This window comes from Dermacentor andersoni, chromosome 11, assembly GCF_023375885.2.
Source record: "Dermacentor andersoni chromosome 11, qqDerAnde1_hic_scaffold, whole genome shotgun sequence".
In the NCBI taxonomy this organism is placed as follows: domain Eukaryota; kingdom Metazoa; phylum Arthropoda; class Arachnida; order Ixodida; family Ixodidae; genus Dermacentor; species Dermacentor andersoni.
This window is the reverse complement of record NC_092824.1, coordinates 77,484,082-77,505,402: the sequence shown is the minus strand read 5'-3', so window position 1 is coordinate 77,505,402 and position 21,321 is coordinate 77,484,082. Positions and strand designations below refer to the sequence as shown.

At 46.6% G+C, this 21,321-nt stretch overlaps 1 protein-coding gene across 1 annotated transcript in view; it reads left to right on the top strand.

The window, feature by feature from the left end:
* The window catches only part of LOC126517360 (low-density lipoprotein receptor-like), a 55,042-nt gene that overhangs the window by 20,994 nt on the left and 12,727 nt on the right, over window positions 1–21,321 (top strand). Inside the window, exons 3-7 of the mRNA XM_050167065.3 lie at window positions 11,480–11,602; window positions 17,043–17,168; window positions 17,933–18,049; window positions 19,764–20,504; window positions 21,110–21,281. Of these exons, the coding sequence (XP_050023022.2) occupies window positions 11,480–11,602; window positions 17,043–17,168; window positions 17,933–18,049; window positions 19,764–20,504; window positions 21,110–21,281 (1,279 nt within the window). The remainder of the gene's footprint in view (window positions 1–11,479; window positions 11,603–17,042; window positions 17,169–17,932; window positions 18,050–19,763; window positions 20,505–21,109; window positions 21,282–21,321) is intronic.

Sequence of the window (21,321 nt, the reverse complement as noted above, 5' to 3'; positions counted from 1 at the left end):
TGCCGGCCGTATGCACAGAAGTCCAGTCGCTCTTTGTTGACTCTGACGCTTCCGCGGACGCTCTATAGCGATTCTAATTCCGGAATGGCACGTTCATCGTCGCGACTGGGGTCCCGTTTTGGAACTCCGGCTTCTCGTGCCTCGTTCCTCCTCTCGTCTCCTTCCCTTTCAACGTGTGCCGCCATCTTTATTTATTCTTGGAATGACCGCCACTCCCTCCTATATCACCTCTCTAACTCTCACTCTATCTCTCTTTTCTTTCTCACTGCTGTAGTTTCTTCTTTTTACATTCTGTCATGTTCTTTTTCTGTGCGCACGCACACGTGTCGTCTGGCATAGTGCCCGAGTGAACTAGTGGCGCTGCAGCTAGCAGACGACGCCGCGCGTGCGCGCTCCAACGGAGCAGACGAGCCTCCCGGGAGCAGGGGCAGAAGACGCCGGGCGCGCCCCGTCTTCTGACTTGCACGTCTACACGCTTGACCGTGGACTTCCGGCTGAGTCAGACGGTGGCTGCGCTACGTTGTTGCAGTTTTCAGACGTCAGCCGCTGCTTTCAGTGCATTACTCCCCCTTGAGTAAGCACACGCCACTCATGTTTGTGTCTATGCCGTAAGCACGCGACGCAGCTTGGAGGTAACCTACTGTTCACTCCGTCTGGCGTCTGCTTGGCTGGCTGTTTACACGTTCTCGCGTTTCCTTTTCGTTTAATCAAATAGGCAACTCCCCAAGGCTATTAATATAAGCACGTCGTCCATACGTCGCCTGTCTGTGGAGTCTTGTTTCGTCGCTTGAAATCTCGCGCTCCTACGATTCGTTCGAGATTTTCTGCGCGCTTGGCCGTTTCGTCTGTTCGGCGGGCAGCGCGCAATAGCGGACGTTGCGTTAATCACGCGGTCGATTCGTCACGCCTGTTCATGGCGTCCCGTCATGATATCGTCAGCGCTCTCTATTCACTCAGAGTTGCGCGCCCGTCATACGGGAAGTACGTGTTCACATCCGGAAACACCCTCTCAACGTTGCGACGTTGAGGTGCCGCCTTCTTTCTCCAGGCTTCCGTACGCTGCTTGCGCCACCCGCCTACGCTAGGGGTGGTAGCGCGTCGCGATTGTCGGAAACCGCCTTCCTTTTGCAGCGCCCACTGTTGTCGCGGTTGCAAAACATGTGTACCGTAAGAGTTACTTGCTCGCTTCAGTATAGTGGCGGGCTTAATTTATTCTTTCGTCGTACTTTCTCAGTGGAGTGGGGGAGTTGCGCTGGCTGGCCACGACGAAGGCTGTGACGATTATCGTCATCACTCTTCCGTTGTAAAAGACAGCAGAGGACGAGCTTCGCAGGCCGAAACGAACAAGCAAACAGGTGTAGTTTCTAAATTTTTCGTTGGCCTTTATATTAGTGACTAGCATCTGCATCTGCTTTCATTAGCACCTGCGATTCCCTTTATAGACATGCCAGAAGGCCTGGAGCAGAATAAAACAGGAGTTTAAAACACGTTTCAGCACTTCTGTGGTCATAGTTTGATAGTCATGGCGAAACTTTTATGCGCACATTCACACCAGTGTTCACACATTACAAGGCGCACGTGACTTCACAACGACGCGGTGGGGCTGCCGTCGCGTTCCGTGAGGTAAAAAACACTCGCGCGCATAAAATACACCCGCTTTAACGACATGCATTTCACCTGAAGGCAAGACTAACAGATGTGGCCAAGTTTTAAGCAGTTACTCGGCAAAGATCTTTGTTCAAAGCGGCGAAGAAGCTAGAGTAGAAGTATCGATGCAGTCGTATGCTGTTCTTGCATTTCGCCTGATATTATGCTTGCTTATTTACAAGCATATACCTCGTGTGTATACTAGCGCATTGAAGTTGTTAAATCTTGTACCAGTAAGCTCGCTCCGAGCCACACCAGTGGGCTTTGAGAAATAAAGAGTAAAGCTGGAACAAGAGCACACGAGTTCACTGCCCATATTCTGAAAGTGACATTGAGAAGCAGACTTGTGCTTTCTGAAGCAGACGAACAGGCGGTACCCTTTCGTCTGCTTCGCAGCCAGCCGCAGACGGATCTTGTTCACGGCCGTCGTCTGCTCTTCTCACGTAAGCCGACAGGTATTATCACAGCCTCCTACATGGCTGGGATAGTATATGCCAGACAGCATAGCGCTCCAGGCAACTTTACCGCAGTTTCTGTGATCCCTGGAGGATGCGTACCATCCGCCTGGGAATTTTCGATGCGCGACGTCTGCCGCATCGCGAGCAGAACCGCCGCCGAACGACCCGTTCCCGTGGGACTTGCGGCTAAACAAAGGGAGCACGCACGCACACGCACGCACGCACAAGAAAGTCAAACTTCAAAAAATGCACGCGCGCAGATGCGTGGCGTTTGGACATGTCGGCTTATGTAATGTACCGTGACGTAACCACCTCTTAACCACTTGCCCGCTCTCGCTTACTCTGAAAGCCGGTCGATCAAATGTGTTTTGTTTAGCACTATTTTATGAATGTCTAAACTCGTCGTTTGCTATACGCGTTTCTGGATTTACCTGTGTAGCCTTGACACGTACTGCGGTCACTAGTGAGCGATTACTTTTAATTCGTCGTTTCTCTTGTTCAAATAACGCACGACGAAACCTCAGGCTGCAAGAACAGTTCATGCGGAGTTAGATATTCTCTTCTAGGTTATCCATCTCGCAGCCGATGTGGCGTAAGACGTCGATGCATATTTTAAGCGTAAGCTTTTGGATGCAAAACACGACAGCTTTAATTCTGCATGTAATATTTCATTCAGTGATCAAAAACGCGCTTTGTATGTCCTCGTATGTTTCGTATACCTGTTCAACACACACACTAGTGATGCCGGCGACGATACGTAATAATGCATTCCGAAAAATTCTAACATGGTTTCGTACGTCACTAGCCTATTCGTCCCTCGGGTGGTAACTGAATTCAAGTCAGGGGTAATTTGTGTGCTTCGGAGCTTTAAAAAAAGATGCCGTCCTGTCTTTAATTGATTCGTACGGCAGAGCAATGTAGGACAGGCTGCGCGCTTACAGTTCTCAGGTTTTCACTCATACGTATACGGAGTGTTATCTGCCCGAGTACGTATACCGGGTCCACGTCGAGGGAACCGCAATACCTGTCTCTCCGCGTCTGCGATGTGCGCCTTCTCGCATGCCAAGTAAGCGGTGAGCCGGGATTCCGAAACAGAAATAAGAAAGAAAAAAAAAAAGTTAGTCTGCGTTGCGGCCAGTGTGCCGTCGTCTGCATTTTTTTAAGTTCAACGAGCCGACATAACAAAAGAAAAAAAAAAGTGGCTCGCATCCGTGTCGTCTGCAATGCGCGTCACGTTTTTCATTTTCTTCGTCTGCTTCGAATCCCCTTTCTGTTTCTGTGCAACCTAGTTCTCCCGTGCCTTATCTTAACTCGCGCGGTCGGCATTTTCTTTCCATTGCGGCGGCCACATTCCGCTGCCTCTGCGTAGTCGATAGTTCCGGTGTGATTATCACCACCATCACCACCACACACACACTTTTTTCTTCCTTATAACCATGTCCACTTTATCGCCCCTGACGCTTCCGTCGGCAGTGTGGGAGATTAAATGGGCTACGTTGCGGCCCCGCTAATCCGGCTTCAATTCGCTTGTCTTTCATCGGACGACCCCTCAGTGACCGTATACACCCTTTCAAACATCATCGCAAAAGGAAATTTGTCTCTGGCATTATACCGACACGCTGGGGGAGGCACGTTATCTTCACGCCCGTGTACGCCTGTTCTGACGGCGGTGACACGTCACGTGTATAGCGGAATGACCTGCCAGAGTCGGCATCCTCTTGGATGCCTTTTCCGGCGTATTATTGATTACTCCAGTTGGTGTGGAACGGACTCGTTTTGTCAGGCGGATGTCGTCTGCGTTTTCTTTTACTTTTATCCTTTTATTTTTGGCAGAGGAAATGCAAGCGGGTTTTGTCTGCTACGCCTCGTCTTCTTAAACGTTAAAATGTGCGTAGAAACCGTCTAACACCTCATAACGTCTATCGCGCATTCTCTTCAGGTATAATTAGGGCAGCTGCTGTTAGCACACCGAGATATAGAAAGAAAAAAGAAAAAGGAACTGCATATATAATTTGTCTATCATTTAATACTCCAATTTGCCCCTCGCGACGCTACGTGGATCCTTTCTGCAGCCTCGTCAAAATGGCGCGCATTTGGACTCCAGTAGACACGCAGTACAGGTACGTAGCTGAATTAAGAAAAAAAAGTAAATGCAGCTGTCATCTGCTGAAGATGCACACATCGTGGGGATCACGCCACTACGACGTCATGACTTTCGTAGATCGCGCGATGTCGGCGTATTTTTTATCGTGCAAAATGGCAGTTGACCTTCATGGTGACATATACGTCTGTCGAAATTGAGATATTCTTCTCATGCTAATAGAAATACCGTCGCCAAAAACCGTGGGACGTAAAAACACGCTCCTATAGCTTCTTTTTTTCTGCTGAGAAGGTCCGTCAATATGCAGTTGCTTCATATTTATTTTGTTTAAGTGTCCTTCTGGCACACGTCACTGCAAACGTGGCTCGGCGCCTGCGGCGTTGCTGAGCTGCTATCGAGGCCGCGGGTTCGACTGCCGTCCGCATTCACACTGAACTGGTGTGCAAAACCAAACGTGTTGTGCTCCTAGTCCGCATTAATCCTGAGCCAATCTTTATAACGTCTGTTTATTATTCGAAAACAATAATCACAGGAATCAATAGAACATTGAAATGCGTTATCGCCGCCGTCTTTGGCTTGTTCGTGGTTTTCTAGAACGCCCAACCCGCGCAATCGGCCAAGCTTAATTGCCGTTTTCTTTTCTCCTTTTTTTTTCGCCCGAATGTGACGATCCACTACAGTCCTTCATCCAAATGTGTGGCCTACCGGTTTCATTTATGTAGTAGTCTCCTCACCTTCGCGCTTAACCGGCAGCTGCTTTCGAGGTTGGCCATTCTACTGGCTTGAGAAGCGATACGACTGTCGATATTGGTTGGGTGACTTGGGAAAGTGAAAATGTCTTGCGTGGGATGAAAGGAAGCGAATTGTGACAGCGTTGTCGCTTCCTCGTCTGTATCGTTGACTCGGCTGATGCCGTCACTAATATTTGTGCGTTTAGATCGCGCTTCGCGATATTGGTAACCCACCGTTGGAAGCGAACTAACGTGTCACTGCATGTATTCTCAGCAAAATGTTTCCGCAATGTGCCTGCGCGCCGCTTGTCAGAGTACAGTGCGGTCGCTCCAAAGCGGTCTTGCACGCGTCTACTTGCCAACGTCCGTTCTATGCGTAGCATTCCTTCTATTCATCCGCGATGCGTCCAGCAATAAGCTGTCTTCTGCTTTCCGCTCTTCGTCGTTAGCAGAAGTCACGGCAGTGTAGTGTGGCTTCTTATGCATCGACGATTTGAGTAGTGCAGATCTTGATTCAGCAAAAACTGGATTAGAAAAAAAAAAATGCTCACCATTGTTAACACTTTCCGGAGAGCGTCGTTTTTGGGAGAGGCGTTAACGTGGAGTTTTACTCTTTCTTTTGTCGTCTGCTGAATCCATTTGTCTCGTCTGCTCCGCCAGGCGAACGAAAATGATCTCTGCCTTTGCCAGTGCCCTGACGGGTGCGCTGCATGCATAGTTCGTTTTGTGGCTCGCGATGCTGTACGCCATTATTTCTTTTGTTTCACCGCCTTTTTCCTTTTCCGCTCTCTTTTTCTTTTTCTAACCTCGTCTTCTGTGCGGTAGGTCGTCGACCGTTCGCTGCGCGCGAGCACACCAGCCCACGCGACCGTCCTCCTGCATGCTCGCGATGGTGGCAGTGCAAATGCTTTCTCGGGCGAGCAGGATGACCACGATGGCGGCAGGCTGTGCGCGAACGCCTCGGGGAGGAAGGCGGACGAACATTTTTGCTGTTTCCTTCATTCCTGTCGACGGATCGTTTGTTTTCGGAAAGGGGCGCTCCCGCGGTTCGTTGCGTTATGCGCCACGCGCCAGCTGTAGCGCCAAAATTGGCGCTAAGAAACGTTACCGCTTCTCGCATTAGAAAATTCGGCCAAACGTGTCACTCGTTTTTCCACTGCGGGCAATGTGCTCTTCAACACTGGCACTAGCTGGCGGACGATGACGCATGGTGAGGGAGAGACTCGAACGGGCAACTCAAGTACAGTGCACCCACTCCACGAATACGAAAGAATACTGTACCTGAAGGTGAATCTGCGCCGGCAAAAAAGGTTCGCGCGTGTCGTCTGCGCGCGTCTAGCGAAGGCATATGTGCCCCACCACACAGGTTGACGAAAGCTGAAGCTGGCCGTCGATTTGCGCGTAATTGTACCACTGAAGTCTGCATTAAGCAACGGTCAAAAGTTGTCTGAATACATGATGATGATGATGATAATAATAATGATGCTGATGATGATAATGATAATTTGAGCAAGGTAAGCAGCGTCGAACGGATGGTGTCTAAGTTCTCTGGCTCACCGTCGTTTGCGGGCGCTTTTAAATCATGTATGAATGGGAATGGCGAGGACTGTTCCTAACAGCAGCCGTAATATCTGCACTTCTGCTGCGCCTTTACGGCATGGTGCCGCTTATATTTATTCCCGGCTGCTTTATGGAGGGCCTCAATCGGCTCTCGCTCAGTTGCCCCCGGGGAAAGCATAAAAAAGCAACGCACGATTTAAGAAGGCGCCTCCGCATTCGGCTTCTTTATTGACTTTTTTGTACAGTTTTCCTTTTACTCCCAGAGCAAAAAATTAGCACGCTGGATATGTTCCCGCCGATGGTTTATCTTGTGTACAGAGAGCGGGCGTTGTCGCCGGCGTTCCAGCTTCTTCGGTGCTCTTTTTTCGCAACGCGTGCCGTTTCTTTTTCCTTGCGTTCTTTTCGAAGCGCTGTATGCGCATTGAATTTGCATGTAAAGCGCGCAGCCAGGCCAGCGAGAAGCTGCAATTCAACGCCCTCGCTCGAATCTGTACGGGGTGCACTGTGAACCCGAACGTGTCGCCGTAAACGGCCGTCGCGGATCTGGAAGAAGCTATCCGTATGCACATCGTCTGCGCGTGACTGGATGGTGTTCGCTTTGCAGGCCCAAATTGCTTGATCGCGTGTCTCGTTTGTTTTATTTCTTTTTTTAATGTGTGGTCTTGTCTATTTCAACCGATTCTCCCTGCCCTCCTTTTCCACCTCGTGCCGAGAGCAGCTCTCCGTATGTGGGATTAGCTTGGCATGTCCGCAAGCGGCTTCAGTTTAGCGGGAAAAGTGGATCAAGGGTGCCGTATTACACCGCTGCGTGCCGGAAAACTTTGCCGAAGTTTTTGTCTCCATTCTTACGCCATTCTGTCATTCTTTTTCTTACCGCTTTAACTGTTCCATATGTTAGTTTCTTGTGTGCGTGCTTGTGGGGGAGGTTTCTCGCGCGGGTTTCTTTCTTTTGTGTTTGTGTGTGTGAACTTAATATTTGCAACAGCGAATGCTTGCCGTGAGACGGCTGCCACTTTTCTGTAGGCGTGCAACGTTCCAACAGCTGCCGCGCGTGGCAGCAGATTAACTTGCGTTCTTTTTTTTTTTTTTTTTCTGCGCACACATTCACATGGATTTGCGTCTCGGAGCAGCTTAATTAAACTGACAGTGTAAACGTTCGGCCAACTCGAGAAATCCTCCAACTTTACGGATACATTTCCTTATTCTTGCCGATCAAGTGTTCGTGTTTTTTCTTTCTTTTCAGTATTTCATATTCTCACTATTTATTTACGAACTTGAATTTCTAGTTGCTGACACGTCAGGTCCTCGGTTTTCTCGCCCTGTGTAACAGACGACTACGACAGATGATGCGCTTTCTGATGCGGGTTTGTCGTCTGCTTCGTAACCTACGAAGCGACGCACGCTTTGCTCACTACTTCGAGGCGAATGCGCGCTCCCCGTTTTCCGTTCAAGTTGCACCTGTGCCACAGGGGCCAGGTTAATGAAAGAGTATCTTAATGCCATGTCGCTTCCTCTTCCCCTTTGCTTTTCCTTTTTATCGCCCGTCGTTTATTTCAAATAGTCATCTCGCCCTGCGATAGCACTTGATATGCGAATGTTCTTCGAACGTCTCTTCCCTTGGGAGAGACGGCTCTGGTAAAACCAAGGTAAAACCCTTTCAATCCGCAAGTTTCCGATTGTCCCCGGCGGCCGCCTTTGAGGGCACGCCTTCCCTCGCACTCTGCTCGTCTCTCTGGCGTGGCTTAATTTTTTGGCCGGCGCATGGGGTGGGTGAGAGGCCCCTCTCGTTCCTTCGACCTTCCTTCCTTCTTTCTCATTCCTTCTCCTACGTTCGACCGCGAGCGCGCGCCGGCCGGCGGCGCCGACCTCCCTTGCCCTCCAGCCGCGATCGCGCGAGCGCTCGTGACGTAGCACCACACCTCGCGCGCCCATTGGCTGCTCGAGAAACGCCTGATTTTACGTCATGACCCGTTTGTTTTTTCCTTCCCTTTGTAATGGGCGAGCGTGGCGCCGCCGAGCCGCGTCCCGGCATTTTTCTTCTTCTGTTTTAGCTATATATATTTTTTTCCTGTTGATATTTTACGAGTTCTTTGCTGCTTTGCACTGCTGGTTTTGCTTCTTTCCTTTCCCGTCCGGCCGTTTCGTGCTACGTGGCGTAACCTCCAGGGCCGTCGCGTTCACGAATGCGCTGCGTATAGTTCGACTGATTGCCCTTTATAACCTCTGCCGCACAGTACACTTTCATTTTCTTTTGGAAAACATTGGCCGTCACCGCTACACGTGGGCCTGTCGCGCCGTACGATATGCTCGTACGATGTTCCATATATCGTACGATTCAGCGTGCACCTGTCTAGCCTCATTTCGAAAGCCCTTTTTATTTTTATTTCCTTTTCCTTTTCGCGCTGTTTGTTCCCTGCATGCAGCGCACCGGCATACTGCGCAGCAAAGCAGTGCGTATGTGAGCGCTTTGTTGCAGACGGCGCGGCTAATGCCCACGTCTGCTGGCATTTCCGCGTCCGGTTTGTCGTCTGCTTACAAGTTTATCGTCTGTTTGCGGTTCGCTCTTTCCTTCAAACTTGAAAAGACCGATAGGATGCTAGCGCTTTCTCATTGTCGCTTACGTAGGCACAAAACAAAGTGTTCACATCACACGAGGAGCTACAGTTGAACGCCTTTATAACGAAGTGTTTGGAGCATCCAGAATCATTCGTTATACAGGTCACTTCGCTGTAAAGGTTGCGCACCACACAGTTCACAATAAAACCTAGACAATTATTCCTTTTTTTTTATGCAGGTCATTTCATTGTGGAGGCACTAGACTGTAGTTGGTGCCCTGGCTTGTGCAGCATTGAGCGTGTCTGTACGTACTCGCTGTTTGCAGGACGGCTGGAACACTTAGCGCTAGGCAGCAGAATTAAAAATGAACCTGCTCATTAAAAAGATACTTTGAGCGGACAAACTTGTACCAGAATGTTTGTAATTAGTGATCGGGTTAATGAAGAAGAATGATCATGCGGTTTAGCTCCCAGTGGCACCAGGCCATGTTGAGCAAACAAACACTTGCAAACAGCCATTGTAAGCAGCACATTTCATATTTTGCTAGTGCGTTAGCTGTCTTCCAATGCTTGCTTAATCGAGAGAATGCAGAGTGACATAAACAGCCTATCTGACCTAGATATATGTTTTCACATTACACTATTGCACAAATTCAGGCACACAGCTGCCAACAGTTCAAAAAATTTCGGTACTCGTGACTTTGTGCATTCGAAAGTGCAAGAACACAGTATGTGCTTAGGTGGACTAGGTGGTACGTAAACAGGAGAATGTGCATTTGTGTCGTTTAAGTAAAAAGATCCGGAACATTTTTGGTTAAAAATCAAAAAGTGCCATTTCTTTTTCATAGCAGTAACGTACCAGAAGTGTTCTTATAGGTGCTGAGCCCATTGTTGCTTTTGCCCTTAAGAAGATGTGCAGGTGTACCTTTGTGTCTGTGCATGTAGAGGACAGAGCTGACAGGTGTGACGCCTTTGCAACAATGTATAATTCTTTCTGCAGTCAACAAGCAACTGGTTCTACACTTCTCCAGTTCTGTGCAGCACATGTAGAGCTGATCCAGTGCAATGGATGTCTCTCCTTAAGTGCATAATAGGCCACAGAACAGCTGACAATGTAATAAAACGTCTCTTAATTATAGACCCTTATGGTGATGACCATTATGCATCAATTCTGCGCAAGCTAAGATGCTGCACATTTCAAAAGAACTGCAGCTGTACGTCCACAAGACAAGTACAGATAACAAGGATTAATTGTAATAATGGCACAGGCAGTAGCTTATGTGTGTTGTCACTTTCATTTGGAGGAGCTGCACCCAGCGTCCACAGCACTGCATGGAATTACTAAGGCACATTAGAACATTGCGTTTGCATCTCTTGTTTGTTACCGGTTGAACTCTCCTATGCCTACATCAGGAGCCTGTTTGCGAGACCCTAGTGACCTTATTTTTGCATGTGTCACTCACTTGAGGTAATTGCCTCATTAGAAACACATGTTAGTAAGCATCATTGACGTCAGCACTTGGCAGGGTTCCTGGAAACACACGTCAGTGGTCTTCATGGCCTGTTCTTATGTTGAGGTTTAACTGCAGCATTGTTTGGCTCAACTAATTTAGCCATATTGTTTTGCGCAAACTGTACTGTGAATCTTGAACTGGTATGAAATTTTATGACGACCATGTGTGTGTTGTGTTAATTTTCAATGTGACGCTCCTCTGCTTGTGGTACAAACCGCATTATTTTATTAGATCCAAATTGTGGGGTACATTTATGTAACAATGTCGCACGATGTAACATTTGCTTCTTAGGAGCAAGTGCTAAATGAGAAAAAGAGCTGGGCAAGTTAATAGGTGTTTACGTATATTTGCAAATGAGACAAAAGACGCAGGACAGACGAAAAAAACAGACACGCAAATGGGTTCTCACAACTGCTACGGTCATGTGACCGCAAGCCCATAGATTGTGTTACCACAGATTAAACTCATTTGGGGGCCGAGGGGGGGGGGGGGGGGACTTGCTTTTTTTTTTTTTTTTTTTTTTTTTTTTTCAGCTATCATCTGCGTTTCGTGCCATTGACAAATATGCAGCATGTGCTAACCTGATATGTATCAAGCATGCCAGTATGGCACTTCTAATTCTTGCACAATACTGTCTTGGTGTTGCTGACTATATTTGGGTATATGTGATTGCCTGTTAGATTTCCTTTGGACAGCTTCTTCATGCAGCTACACAATTCGAAAGGCTGCACATTGTCATTGTCATGAACTGTCATCAATGACATATTGTTAAGGAAGTTGCACGTTGCTTGTTTATATGCTAAAGTTTGAGGCCACTTTGTGGTCCACTTTGAACTAGAAAGAGCATTGGTAAATGGTACTGCCAGTGTCATGACGTCGATGATGACTTGTCATTCCTCTTGTCTCGTTGCAGAGAAGCGAACATGTTCGGAGATGGAGTTTGCGTGCACAAATGGCCACTGCATACCAAGCCGGTGGCAGTGCGATAATGAACCCGACTGTGACGACCGCTCAGATGAAGACTTGGCAATCTGCAGTGAGTGGATGAGATTTCGTTGCCCTTTTGGTGATGGGGAGCTGGTGAATGACCTGCTGTGTTCTTGCCTGCTGCAGTAGTTCTGTGGCTGTGGTATGTATGATCGTAAGATGTAGCCTGAGTGGGAGGAGCAGGAGGCTTATATCAACCATGGATAACACAAATTAAACCAGTGAAAGACACATGGACAGATACTGAAGAGAAGGTCTGTGGTACAATACGGGACATTTAATTGACGTTTCATTCTGCACGTCACAAAACAGTAAACAAACCAGAACGAGGGAGGTGGGGGGGGGTAGAACTTCAAGGTGAAGCAGTGAGGTGGTATTGCTGAGACAAGGCAAGTTGACTTCAGGGAGGACACATCTTTGCACCATTTTTATTTTGTTATTGTTTGCTGTCCTTGTTAAAAGTATATTTCGCTGTATATGGGATCAGACATTTATTGGAAGCTCGGCATAATCCCATCATTTTCTTCACCCAGTGTCCTTTTATCTTTCCTTGGTTTTATAGTATAAAATCACGCCACCAACTTTTAGCTTAATTTCATTCGCTCACAGCTTCTAACCATATATTTCTACTCGCACCTCCCTGCAAGTGGATTCCCAACAGCAGCTATGCCCCGAGGCTCTACGTTGTAACCGTTGAGGCGTGCCTAAGTGCAGTTTTCCATTTCCTCAGGCGTGACACTCGGTTGTCGCTGAGCGCCGCCTGTCGCAGGCCACAAATGCCGTGTTGTAACCAAACGCCCACAAGCCATGTGCTTTGAAAAAGAGGCCACGGAACTTTCACCAGGTTGCAGTGAATGACACGGACATTGCCACTAGTTTTGCTGAAAATCCCTTCAATTTGGCAGCGAAGGTGTCTGGGTGGCAGGCTCAGCATATTTGATGCAAAGAAGTCCACAGACCTGCATACAGCTTTCCAAGTGCAAAAGGCTGTCTCACTACATGTTTATTTTTGTCTGCTGCCAAACCTTTCCACTCAACGGGAAGAAGAAAAAAAAGGGGGCGATCGATGATTGGTGCGTAGTTTTCAGAGGTGCGCCTGAGGCCGCACGTGTTTTCTGCACCCTTTCCACCATTTTATGACTCTTCGTCTCTGCTTCTTTCCTGGAAGCAATTAGCTTCCGCGACTTCTGTGGCAGACGAGGAAAAGCAAATAGCCGAGGATGTGGGCGAGGAGGCTTTTGCCAGATCAAGATGTGCATGAACGAGGCTGGAAGCACTGCTGTCGTCTGGCATTCCTGTTTTTCTTGGCTCCCACCCTCCCGCAGACGTCCCCACCTTGCGTTGCGCGCCCTGTCATTAAGATGGGGCGGGGGTTGCCCTGATGTGAGCCGATGAGACGCGCGATCCCTTACCTGGCCGTTAACATTCTTCTTGCTTTTTTTTTTTTTTCTGGTCCCTCTGTTGCCTGTGTCCTCCAGTGAGTGGGAGACCTGTTTATAGTAAAGCCTGTTATTATGGTAAGGACGCGCGAATGCCAGTATCAATAAAACATAGTTGTCACGGTGTGCTTTGTGTCATGCATTTTGCAGCAGTCTTCATTCACTCTGTCCGCTTTGCTTTCGATACATGGACCCACTGTTGAACGGGTGCTGAAATGGGTGGAACTGAAGCTGTTTATACCCCTTTCATCGTGTACAAGTTTTACAAAATGGTGTGGCAGTGAAAGGACTGTCGAGGAAATTTTGTGAGCACAAAGCTCCGTTGCTGGAACAGTTATGTTACTTGGTTTCGGCACTAATGCGTACATTCTACTCGCCCTTGCATAATGAGCTTCCTTTGCAGTAATGAATCATGGTTGCAGACTACGACCAACATGGTGTTCTTTTCCGAGGCAATTATGTGGTTATTTTAAGACGCCGGCGCCTGGTTCTTTCTTCTTGTTGCCAACGCTGCAGAGTTAATTTTGGAAGGAGGGCGTTCTGTAAACTCCTTTAAGAATAAATATCTTTTATTAGAAAGCTCAGCTTTCTGTGTGCTCAGTTCTGCGCTGAGAGTGCTGCACTTGTGTATATGATAAAACCACAATGTAGCAAATCTATCTGCAGACTGGAGTCTTACTGGAGGCTTTGTAGACTGGTTTTGTTAAAGGAGACAAAGTGGCTCGTGATCATTGGATTTTGTTGGTCATTGTTTAAAATTGTCTAGCGCAGCGTCGCAGAAATGATTATCATAAAGCCAAACTTAACATCTACAATTTTTAAAGACCTGGCAAAGTTTTACTGGGCTACAGTATTGCTTAGTGGTGCAACAGGTACTAGTGGCTAAATGTAGTGAGCTTTCCTTCACTATTTTAATGCTTTGGCAAGCCTTTAAACCTGTCCAGCCATAAATTTAAGACAGTGAACTTTTCTGCAAGGTTATGGTGTTTCGACAGCTGCGCTTCCTTAAACCTGCTTTCCCAGTTATGACCTATTGTATCAAAAGCATTTAATGTAACTCTACTCATTCTGGTCATCACAATACTTCACCCATACAGGATTGAACTGGGAGTAATTAGGCTACTGTTTTTGAAGTGCTTGTCAACTGGGATCATCTCAATGACCTTTCAGTTCAGTGGGTTACTGAGGAAGCACTCCATGTAATGCGACAAGTGAAGGGTCTTGCAAAACATTGCACTAGTGGCGCATGTGATTGTGGGCTGTTCTATTATGAAATCAGCTATAGCAGAAAGCTGGCTGTCATTTCATTCATATCCAAAGCAAGCACTCCTAACTGAATTAACCCTTCCCTACAAACTGACATGACATTGATGCAAATTAAGGTGCTTTCAGTAGCAAGGTCGAGTAAAAAACTATTGCATGTGCCATCGACATTGTTTAGAGCACTGACTTGGTTCACCTAATTGAAGTGTTTGTTGTCCCAGTTTTGTGCCGGATTGCTGCATTCAATTGTAAAATCACTCACTGTCATATTATACCACGTGTCTGACGTACACAGGCTGCAGCTTGTGGCAGCTTGCATAATACTGTCGTGGTACGCACAGTATCATCACACACGTAATTGCAGCCTGACAAGAGTAAAGGTAGCGGAAAATATGGCCGAGGCAACGTCATGGTGCGACGTACTTTATATATATACATATAAAAAGAAAAGCAAGAGGGCAGGGGAGAGGTGTCATTGTTCTGGCTCTGAGTGGCAGCTATACGCAGGACTCATTGCATCATTAAATGTATGTGTTCCACACAGCGCGTACCTACTCCATACATTTCATTATACTCGGTGTTCGCAGCCATATTATGGAATACATTTAAGATGTATAGCTGACATGTCTGCCCTGCTTACCCTGTCGCACAGTTCGCACTGGAATGCAGCCTGTCCGAATATGGGAGCATGAAAAAAGAAATATTGAGAAATTAATTTTTACTCACAGGATTATGAGGCTGTCACATTCAGAGAGGCTGTATATGGACATTGTGAAGCTGTGGCTGTGTAGATGTGTGTTAGTTGTGTGCAATGTAGAAATGCTTCGTCTTAGAGCTGTGTGCCATGTAGCCTTTTCAAGCACACATTTGTGCACATTGTGTGATGCAGGTTCTGTGTGATGCTTTCTTTTTGACAGTTGTTCTTGTTTGGTAATTTAAAAAAAAACGTTCTGCTCCTCTTGTTTACTCATAGAAAGAGCCCGTTTGGGGACAGTTGGGGACAGCTGTTCTTGCTGTTTTGATCAGAGTAGTAATGCATGCATGCAAGTTTGATACACTGCATGCAATTAGAAAGTAAATACAGTTGAACGTAAAACATAGATTTGCAATATGAGCTAGGAATGTCAGAGTTCAGGTTACCTCTAAAAGTTCTCGAAATAAACCTTCAATAATAAATTTCTCAGTTTCAGTAGGACTTCGAAATAAACTTTGTTTTGTTATTAATGTTTAGAAAATGAGCTTCGGAATTATTGTAGTGCTATATTTCCTTTGCACACAACTATATATGTGCCACACAATTTATTTGACAGCCTAAGGTAACTGAAGTCGGCTGGCACTCGCCATAGCAGCTCCATATAGCTATGGTATTCGTCTGATAGGTGCAGAAATTCTGCTAAAGTGCTTGTGTGCTAAATTAGTTTCAGACGGTCAGTGTTAATCCTGAGTCACCTCCCTCGCTCCACTATGCAACGTGGTAACTTTGAGACTTACAATCCCATAACCACACATTTTTCTTAAGCTGTAATGACTTACACATCAAGGTGTCAGGAGCTGTTTCTTTCATTTAAAAATGTATTCCTTTTTTGGGTGCATCTTTCTAACCACACATTTTTCTTAAGCTGTAATGACTTACACGTCAAGGTGTCAGGAGCTGTTTCTTTCATTAAAAAATGTATTCCTTTTTTGGGTGCATCTTTCTTGGTAGGACAGATGCGCTAGTTGCCATTTCATAAAGAATGGCATATTATTGTACGTAATATTGTAACATGTTCTATTTTGTTGTGGCATTGCTGTACGTAATATTGCAGTGCGACTACTGTGACCCACTCCTATCTTGGCCCTGAAGTTGGCCGATGGTACATCCAAATAAAAAAAAAATGCATGTAGGCTGGAGTGTGCACTTCTGCGGCATTCACGAAGCCCACCACTCTGGGCTGCATGTACATGCATTGTCTATGTGTGGGCTGAGGTAACGGCTGTCATGCATCAGACTAGAGGGGAAGCCAGACAGCTGCAGTTCCTGCAGTGCGAGGGATGGGGCAGCTGTAATCCAATTTGATATGCTTGCAGAGGTCTCAAAGAGGGCTCGGGCGTCAGCCTTTTTCGTCATGCTAGTACTAGCACGCTCTTAGAAAAGTGGACTAATCACCTGATGCATAAAACAAGGTTAGCGTGGCCAGTGGTCGGAGACTCCTGAAGCCTTCCCATTGACCTTCAGTGCAAGATGAGCAAAATTTAATCCTTTCCGACGGTCAATCTTTCACGTTGTCTTCACCTGCAAAGTTGTGCAATTTACCTGTTGGGTAACACAATTTTGCATCGTGGGGTATCTTACGGGCTGATGAACTCTGTGCTAGCTGTGTGGTGATGACCACAAATTTTGCCTTCTGCTAAGCTTTTCATAAGCCCCTTGTTAAAAAAATAGACATAATGATCGCACTAATAGCATCACAATTAATGTCTGCAGGTGCTTTCACCTGGGGATGGATAGTAAATCCAAATGTAGTTGTCACCTCTTCCTAACCTCTAGCTTCCTGTAAGCTAAGAAATGAACAAGCCTTTCTAATTCTCAGAAATGATGTGTGTAGACGGAAAGTGACATGGTTTCAAAGCAGCATTTGGCATGTGCAACAGACTCCGTTGTCACCATACTTTCTTTGCACTCCAAATAGACAAGCTTCATGGGCTTCTAGAAACAAATTATACCTACTTCGTGTTTAGGATCTGCCAGCCTGAATTGTCTTTATAATATTTGACTGAAAGAAACTTTTTTTTTTGTCTTTGCAGAGAACAAGACCTGCTCTCCAGACCAATTTGCTTGCAAGTCGCACGAAGGCGTCTGCATACCTATTACATGGAGGTGTGATGGTCAGGAGGACTGTATTGATGGCTCTGATGAGAAAGACCACTGCTGTGAGCATAATGAATTGCCAAGCTACTTCTTGTACTGCCTTTTGAAATGTAATGATGGTTGCTGGAAATGGCTGGGAAAACACATTGTATTAGCATTTTATAGTGAACTCGAAGCTTCTCTGGCCATCATCGGCCTTTGGAAGAACATTTGTTTTTCTATGCTCCTTGGTGAGTTTGTAAATAAACCAGTGAGCTTATTGAGAACCTTAAAGAAACTTATTGAGTTTGTAGGCATCAGATAACTATTCGGTTTCCACACGCGCACACACACGCATCCACACACGCACCCACACACGCACCCACACACGCACCCACACACGCACCCACACACACACGCACACGCACACGCACACACACACACACACACCTTTCTGAGTGGGGTTTTACTCCTAAGCAGGCCACTTGAAGTTGGTTGGCTAATACTTTGCAGAACAGTAAGAACACATTCACGTTTTGTTTTTCTCCCCCCCCCCCCCCCCTCTGGTTGATAAGCATCTCATTATGGCATTACACCACAGGGCTATAGACCTCTGGTGAACAGCTTTGGAATGGGCTTGTCTGTTAGCTCATGGACCTTAAACAGTGCCCAGTCAACCTAAACACAAGGCATTCACCTAAATTGTATAAGAAGCAGTAGATTCGTAGGACCCGCTCAAGAGTGTTTCAAAATACAGAGAAAAAAACATCTTAACTTTGTGAGTAAATGTTTTACTGTGGTGCTGTGACACAGTCCTTCACGCTGCGCTGTCTTTCCTTGGGTGCAGCTGCGGTGACGTGCACACAGGAGGAATTCTCGTGCGACAACGGCAAGTGCATCACTCAGCGCTGGAAGTGCGACCAGGACGACGACTGCGGTGACGGCAGCGATGAGAGAGGATGCCGTAAGCGCACCTTACTTTCTTGCTTTGCTGGTTTGCCCCATGTCTTCTATCCCTTCTTCTCACAAAGTGCACATTGAAAAACATTTTGTGCTAACTGTAGTCGGTATAACAAGGGAACTATTTCTTCGTACACAGTCACCAGTGAATGGCATCAGCTGGTGCTTCTTGTCTCTCGTCTTCTCCGTGGTCCGCCTAATTTGCTTGCCCCTTCGAGCGCTGCCATTAGTGGCGCCCACAACAATTTCTATGTGGTCTGTTCGATGGCAATTCAGTTATTATGGCTGGGATTAAGTGACCCAGTTGTTTCGCTCCCAAGGAAAAGATATGGTAGCATTCACTAGTCGGTCACTTAGGAAGAGGATATGTATAGCAAACATATAGTGCCAAGGGAAGGAAGATAAACTTGACGATGCCAAAGGATTAGGTGGCATAATGATACTAGCCAATTCGGCTATCACGTAGAGAGGGTTTCGTCCTGCAACGGACATAAATTAAAGCAATGGTGATAGTGTAGCCACATATGTTTGTTTTCTGTCGTTAATTTCTTTCTCTTGGTGAACCGTCATTATTATCACACTTCGTTTGTGCTATTAAGGCTTGGTTTGAGCCTTTGGCGCAAGACACGTTCACGTACATTGTCAAACTGTTCTTAACATGCAGTTGTCACTCCTAGTGCAAGAGGACTTTCATTATTATATGTACACGGTGCAAGTTCAATGCAAATCGAATGCAAGATATACATTCTGCAGTAATCACATTGACGGCCAGTTGCTCTAAAGCCCACTGTGGTATATTGTAGATAAGAGGCTGATTGCTGGCCAGTTAATTTGATCTTACGTTTCTCATATTTCTTTATTTTTTTTAAATTTCACTTAGTTCGTGTATTACCTCAGAATATTCGCATGCTCCATATTTTAACGAAGGCTTGCAAAGGCTTTTCCATGGACATGTGTTGGTCATATTTACAGGACTTTAATTACCCGCACGCAGGCCTAGTTATTAAGAGCACTGTGATAAAAAGAAATATTTGCTAATTTGAAATGTGATTTATATTCTTCTTAGAGGAGTATAGCTAACTTTGTGCCATAAGCGTTTTATGTCAGGGGCTTGCCAACCTTGTGAACTTTTTGAATACCTGGTTATTGTTTTTGTACCATGCAGGATCTCTCTACTTCTGAATCCGAATGTAATTGACTTGCGTATGTGAAAAACTGTGAAGCACAGTGCTGGAGCTTGTTGCTTCAGTTATTAAGTCATGAACCTGCTTCACATAGAAAGGGCAAAGGATGTTATATTGTAATATAACATCCTTTTTCAAGAGCAGCAAGCTAGATATTTAAAAGGAATTTTGTCAACATTTTCTGAATTTCGAGAAGGAAGGGCTGGTTGCTTTTGCATGTTTCGGGGTTTTATAATCACCCTGTATAAGCACACTTCCAAAGGTCATATAGTTCCTTTAAACTTCCTATAATAACTGTCGTTTCTAATTTTTGGATCATTTCATTGATCCTCCCTTTCAAAGATTGCAGTTTATCCTTTCAGTGTCTCTCCTATACACTTAACTGTCTACTGCGAGGATTTTTTTTTTTTTTTTTTTTACTGAGGCCATTGAGCCATTTTTGTGTGCAAATAACTGCTTCATTGACTCTGGCGTCACCTTCTTGATAACACGCATTCTGGTGCAATAATGCCTGCATTGTTCTTTTTCCTCCAGCGAACGTGACATGCTCGAGCGCAGAGTTCATGTGCTCCAACGGGCGCTGCATTCCGGACCGCTGGAGGTGCGACCGAGACGTCGACTGCCTTGACGGATCCGACGAACGCAACTGCCCGACGGACCGCCCGAGCACGTGCAAGGAGCGCGAGTTCCAGTGCGCCAACGGCATCGACTGCGTGCATGCCTCGTGGCAGTGCGACGGCGACCCCGACTGCCCCGACGAATCCGACGAGGCCAACTGCACCAACACGTGTCGCCCAGATCAGTTCCAGTGCGCCAACATGCACTGCATCCCAGGGCAGCTTGAGTGCAACGGGCTTGCCGAGTGTCACGATGGCTCGGACGAGGACCACTGCAACACCACCAAGCCGTGCGACCCCCACACGGAGTTTGACTGCGGCGGGAACCACTGCATCCCCAATAGCCTGGTGTGCGACGGCAAGAACGACTGCGGAGCGTACGAGGACGAGCCCAAGGACAGGTGCCACGAGAATGAGTGTGCCAAGAACAACGGTGGCTGCTCGGACATCTGCCGCGACGACCCGGTTGGGTTCCACTGCGAGTGCAAGCCGGGGTTCCGGCTCACGGAGGACGGCAAGTCGTGCGACGACATCGACGAGTGTGCGACCCCGGGGTCGTGCTCGCAGACCTGTGTCAACACCAAGGGTGGATTCAAGTGCGAGTGCATCGAGGGCTACGTGCTTGAGCCAAGGGACCACCACCGATGCAAGGCCAAAGGTCAGTGCCCCTGTCATCACTTGTGTTGAGTGTGGAATGTTGAGTTCAGCACTGAGCTGAAAAATTTCAGTGTAGGCGAAGCTCGCGCACAAATGCACACTAAATTGGCTTTGCTAGAACTGTGCAAAGTCCACTAGATTGTGCAATGCACTAGATGCAAGTTCATTTGTGCCTTACTAGTGAACCTAATGCAAATGACAGGCTATGCTAGTACCATATGTTATCAATTATACAGTGTATGCAAGCTTTCACTGATTTGCATGTGTATTGCGGAAGTTGATTGAAAGCAATGCTTGGCTTGAAGTCTGTGCCAGAAACAGCTACGAGGGCTGCTCTTGGTGTAACTTGTGGATGTGGAGTGCCTTTGTATCCAAGTTCTTGCAACGTTGAGAAATATGTTGCAGCGCTTACAAGATTTAATATATATATATATGTGTATGTATATATGTGTATGTATATATGTGTATATGTATATATGTGTATGTATATATGTATATATATGTGTATATATATGTGTGTATATATATGTGTGTATATATATATATATATATATCAAAGCTTCGAGGTTTTGGGTTTCAACTGTTCTCCCTTCGCATTGGTTGCAGAGGGTGTGCCCTACCTGCTCTTTGCCAACCGCAATGACATCCGCAAGATTAACCTTGAGACTGGCGAGTACGTCGAGGTGGTCTCCAAGCTGAGGAGCACCATTGCCACCGACTACATCTACCGCACCGGAACAGTTGTCTGGTCTGACACTGTCGACGAAGTCATTAGCAGGTATGCATTGTTTGCCTGCATCAACCTGCAGTGGTGGCTA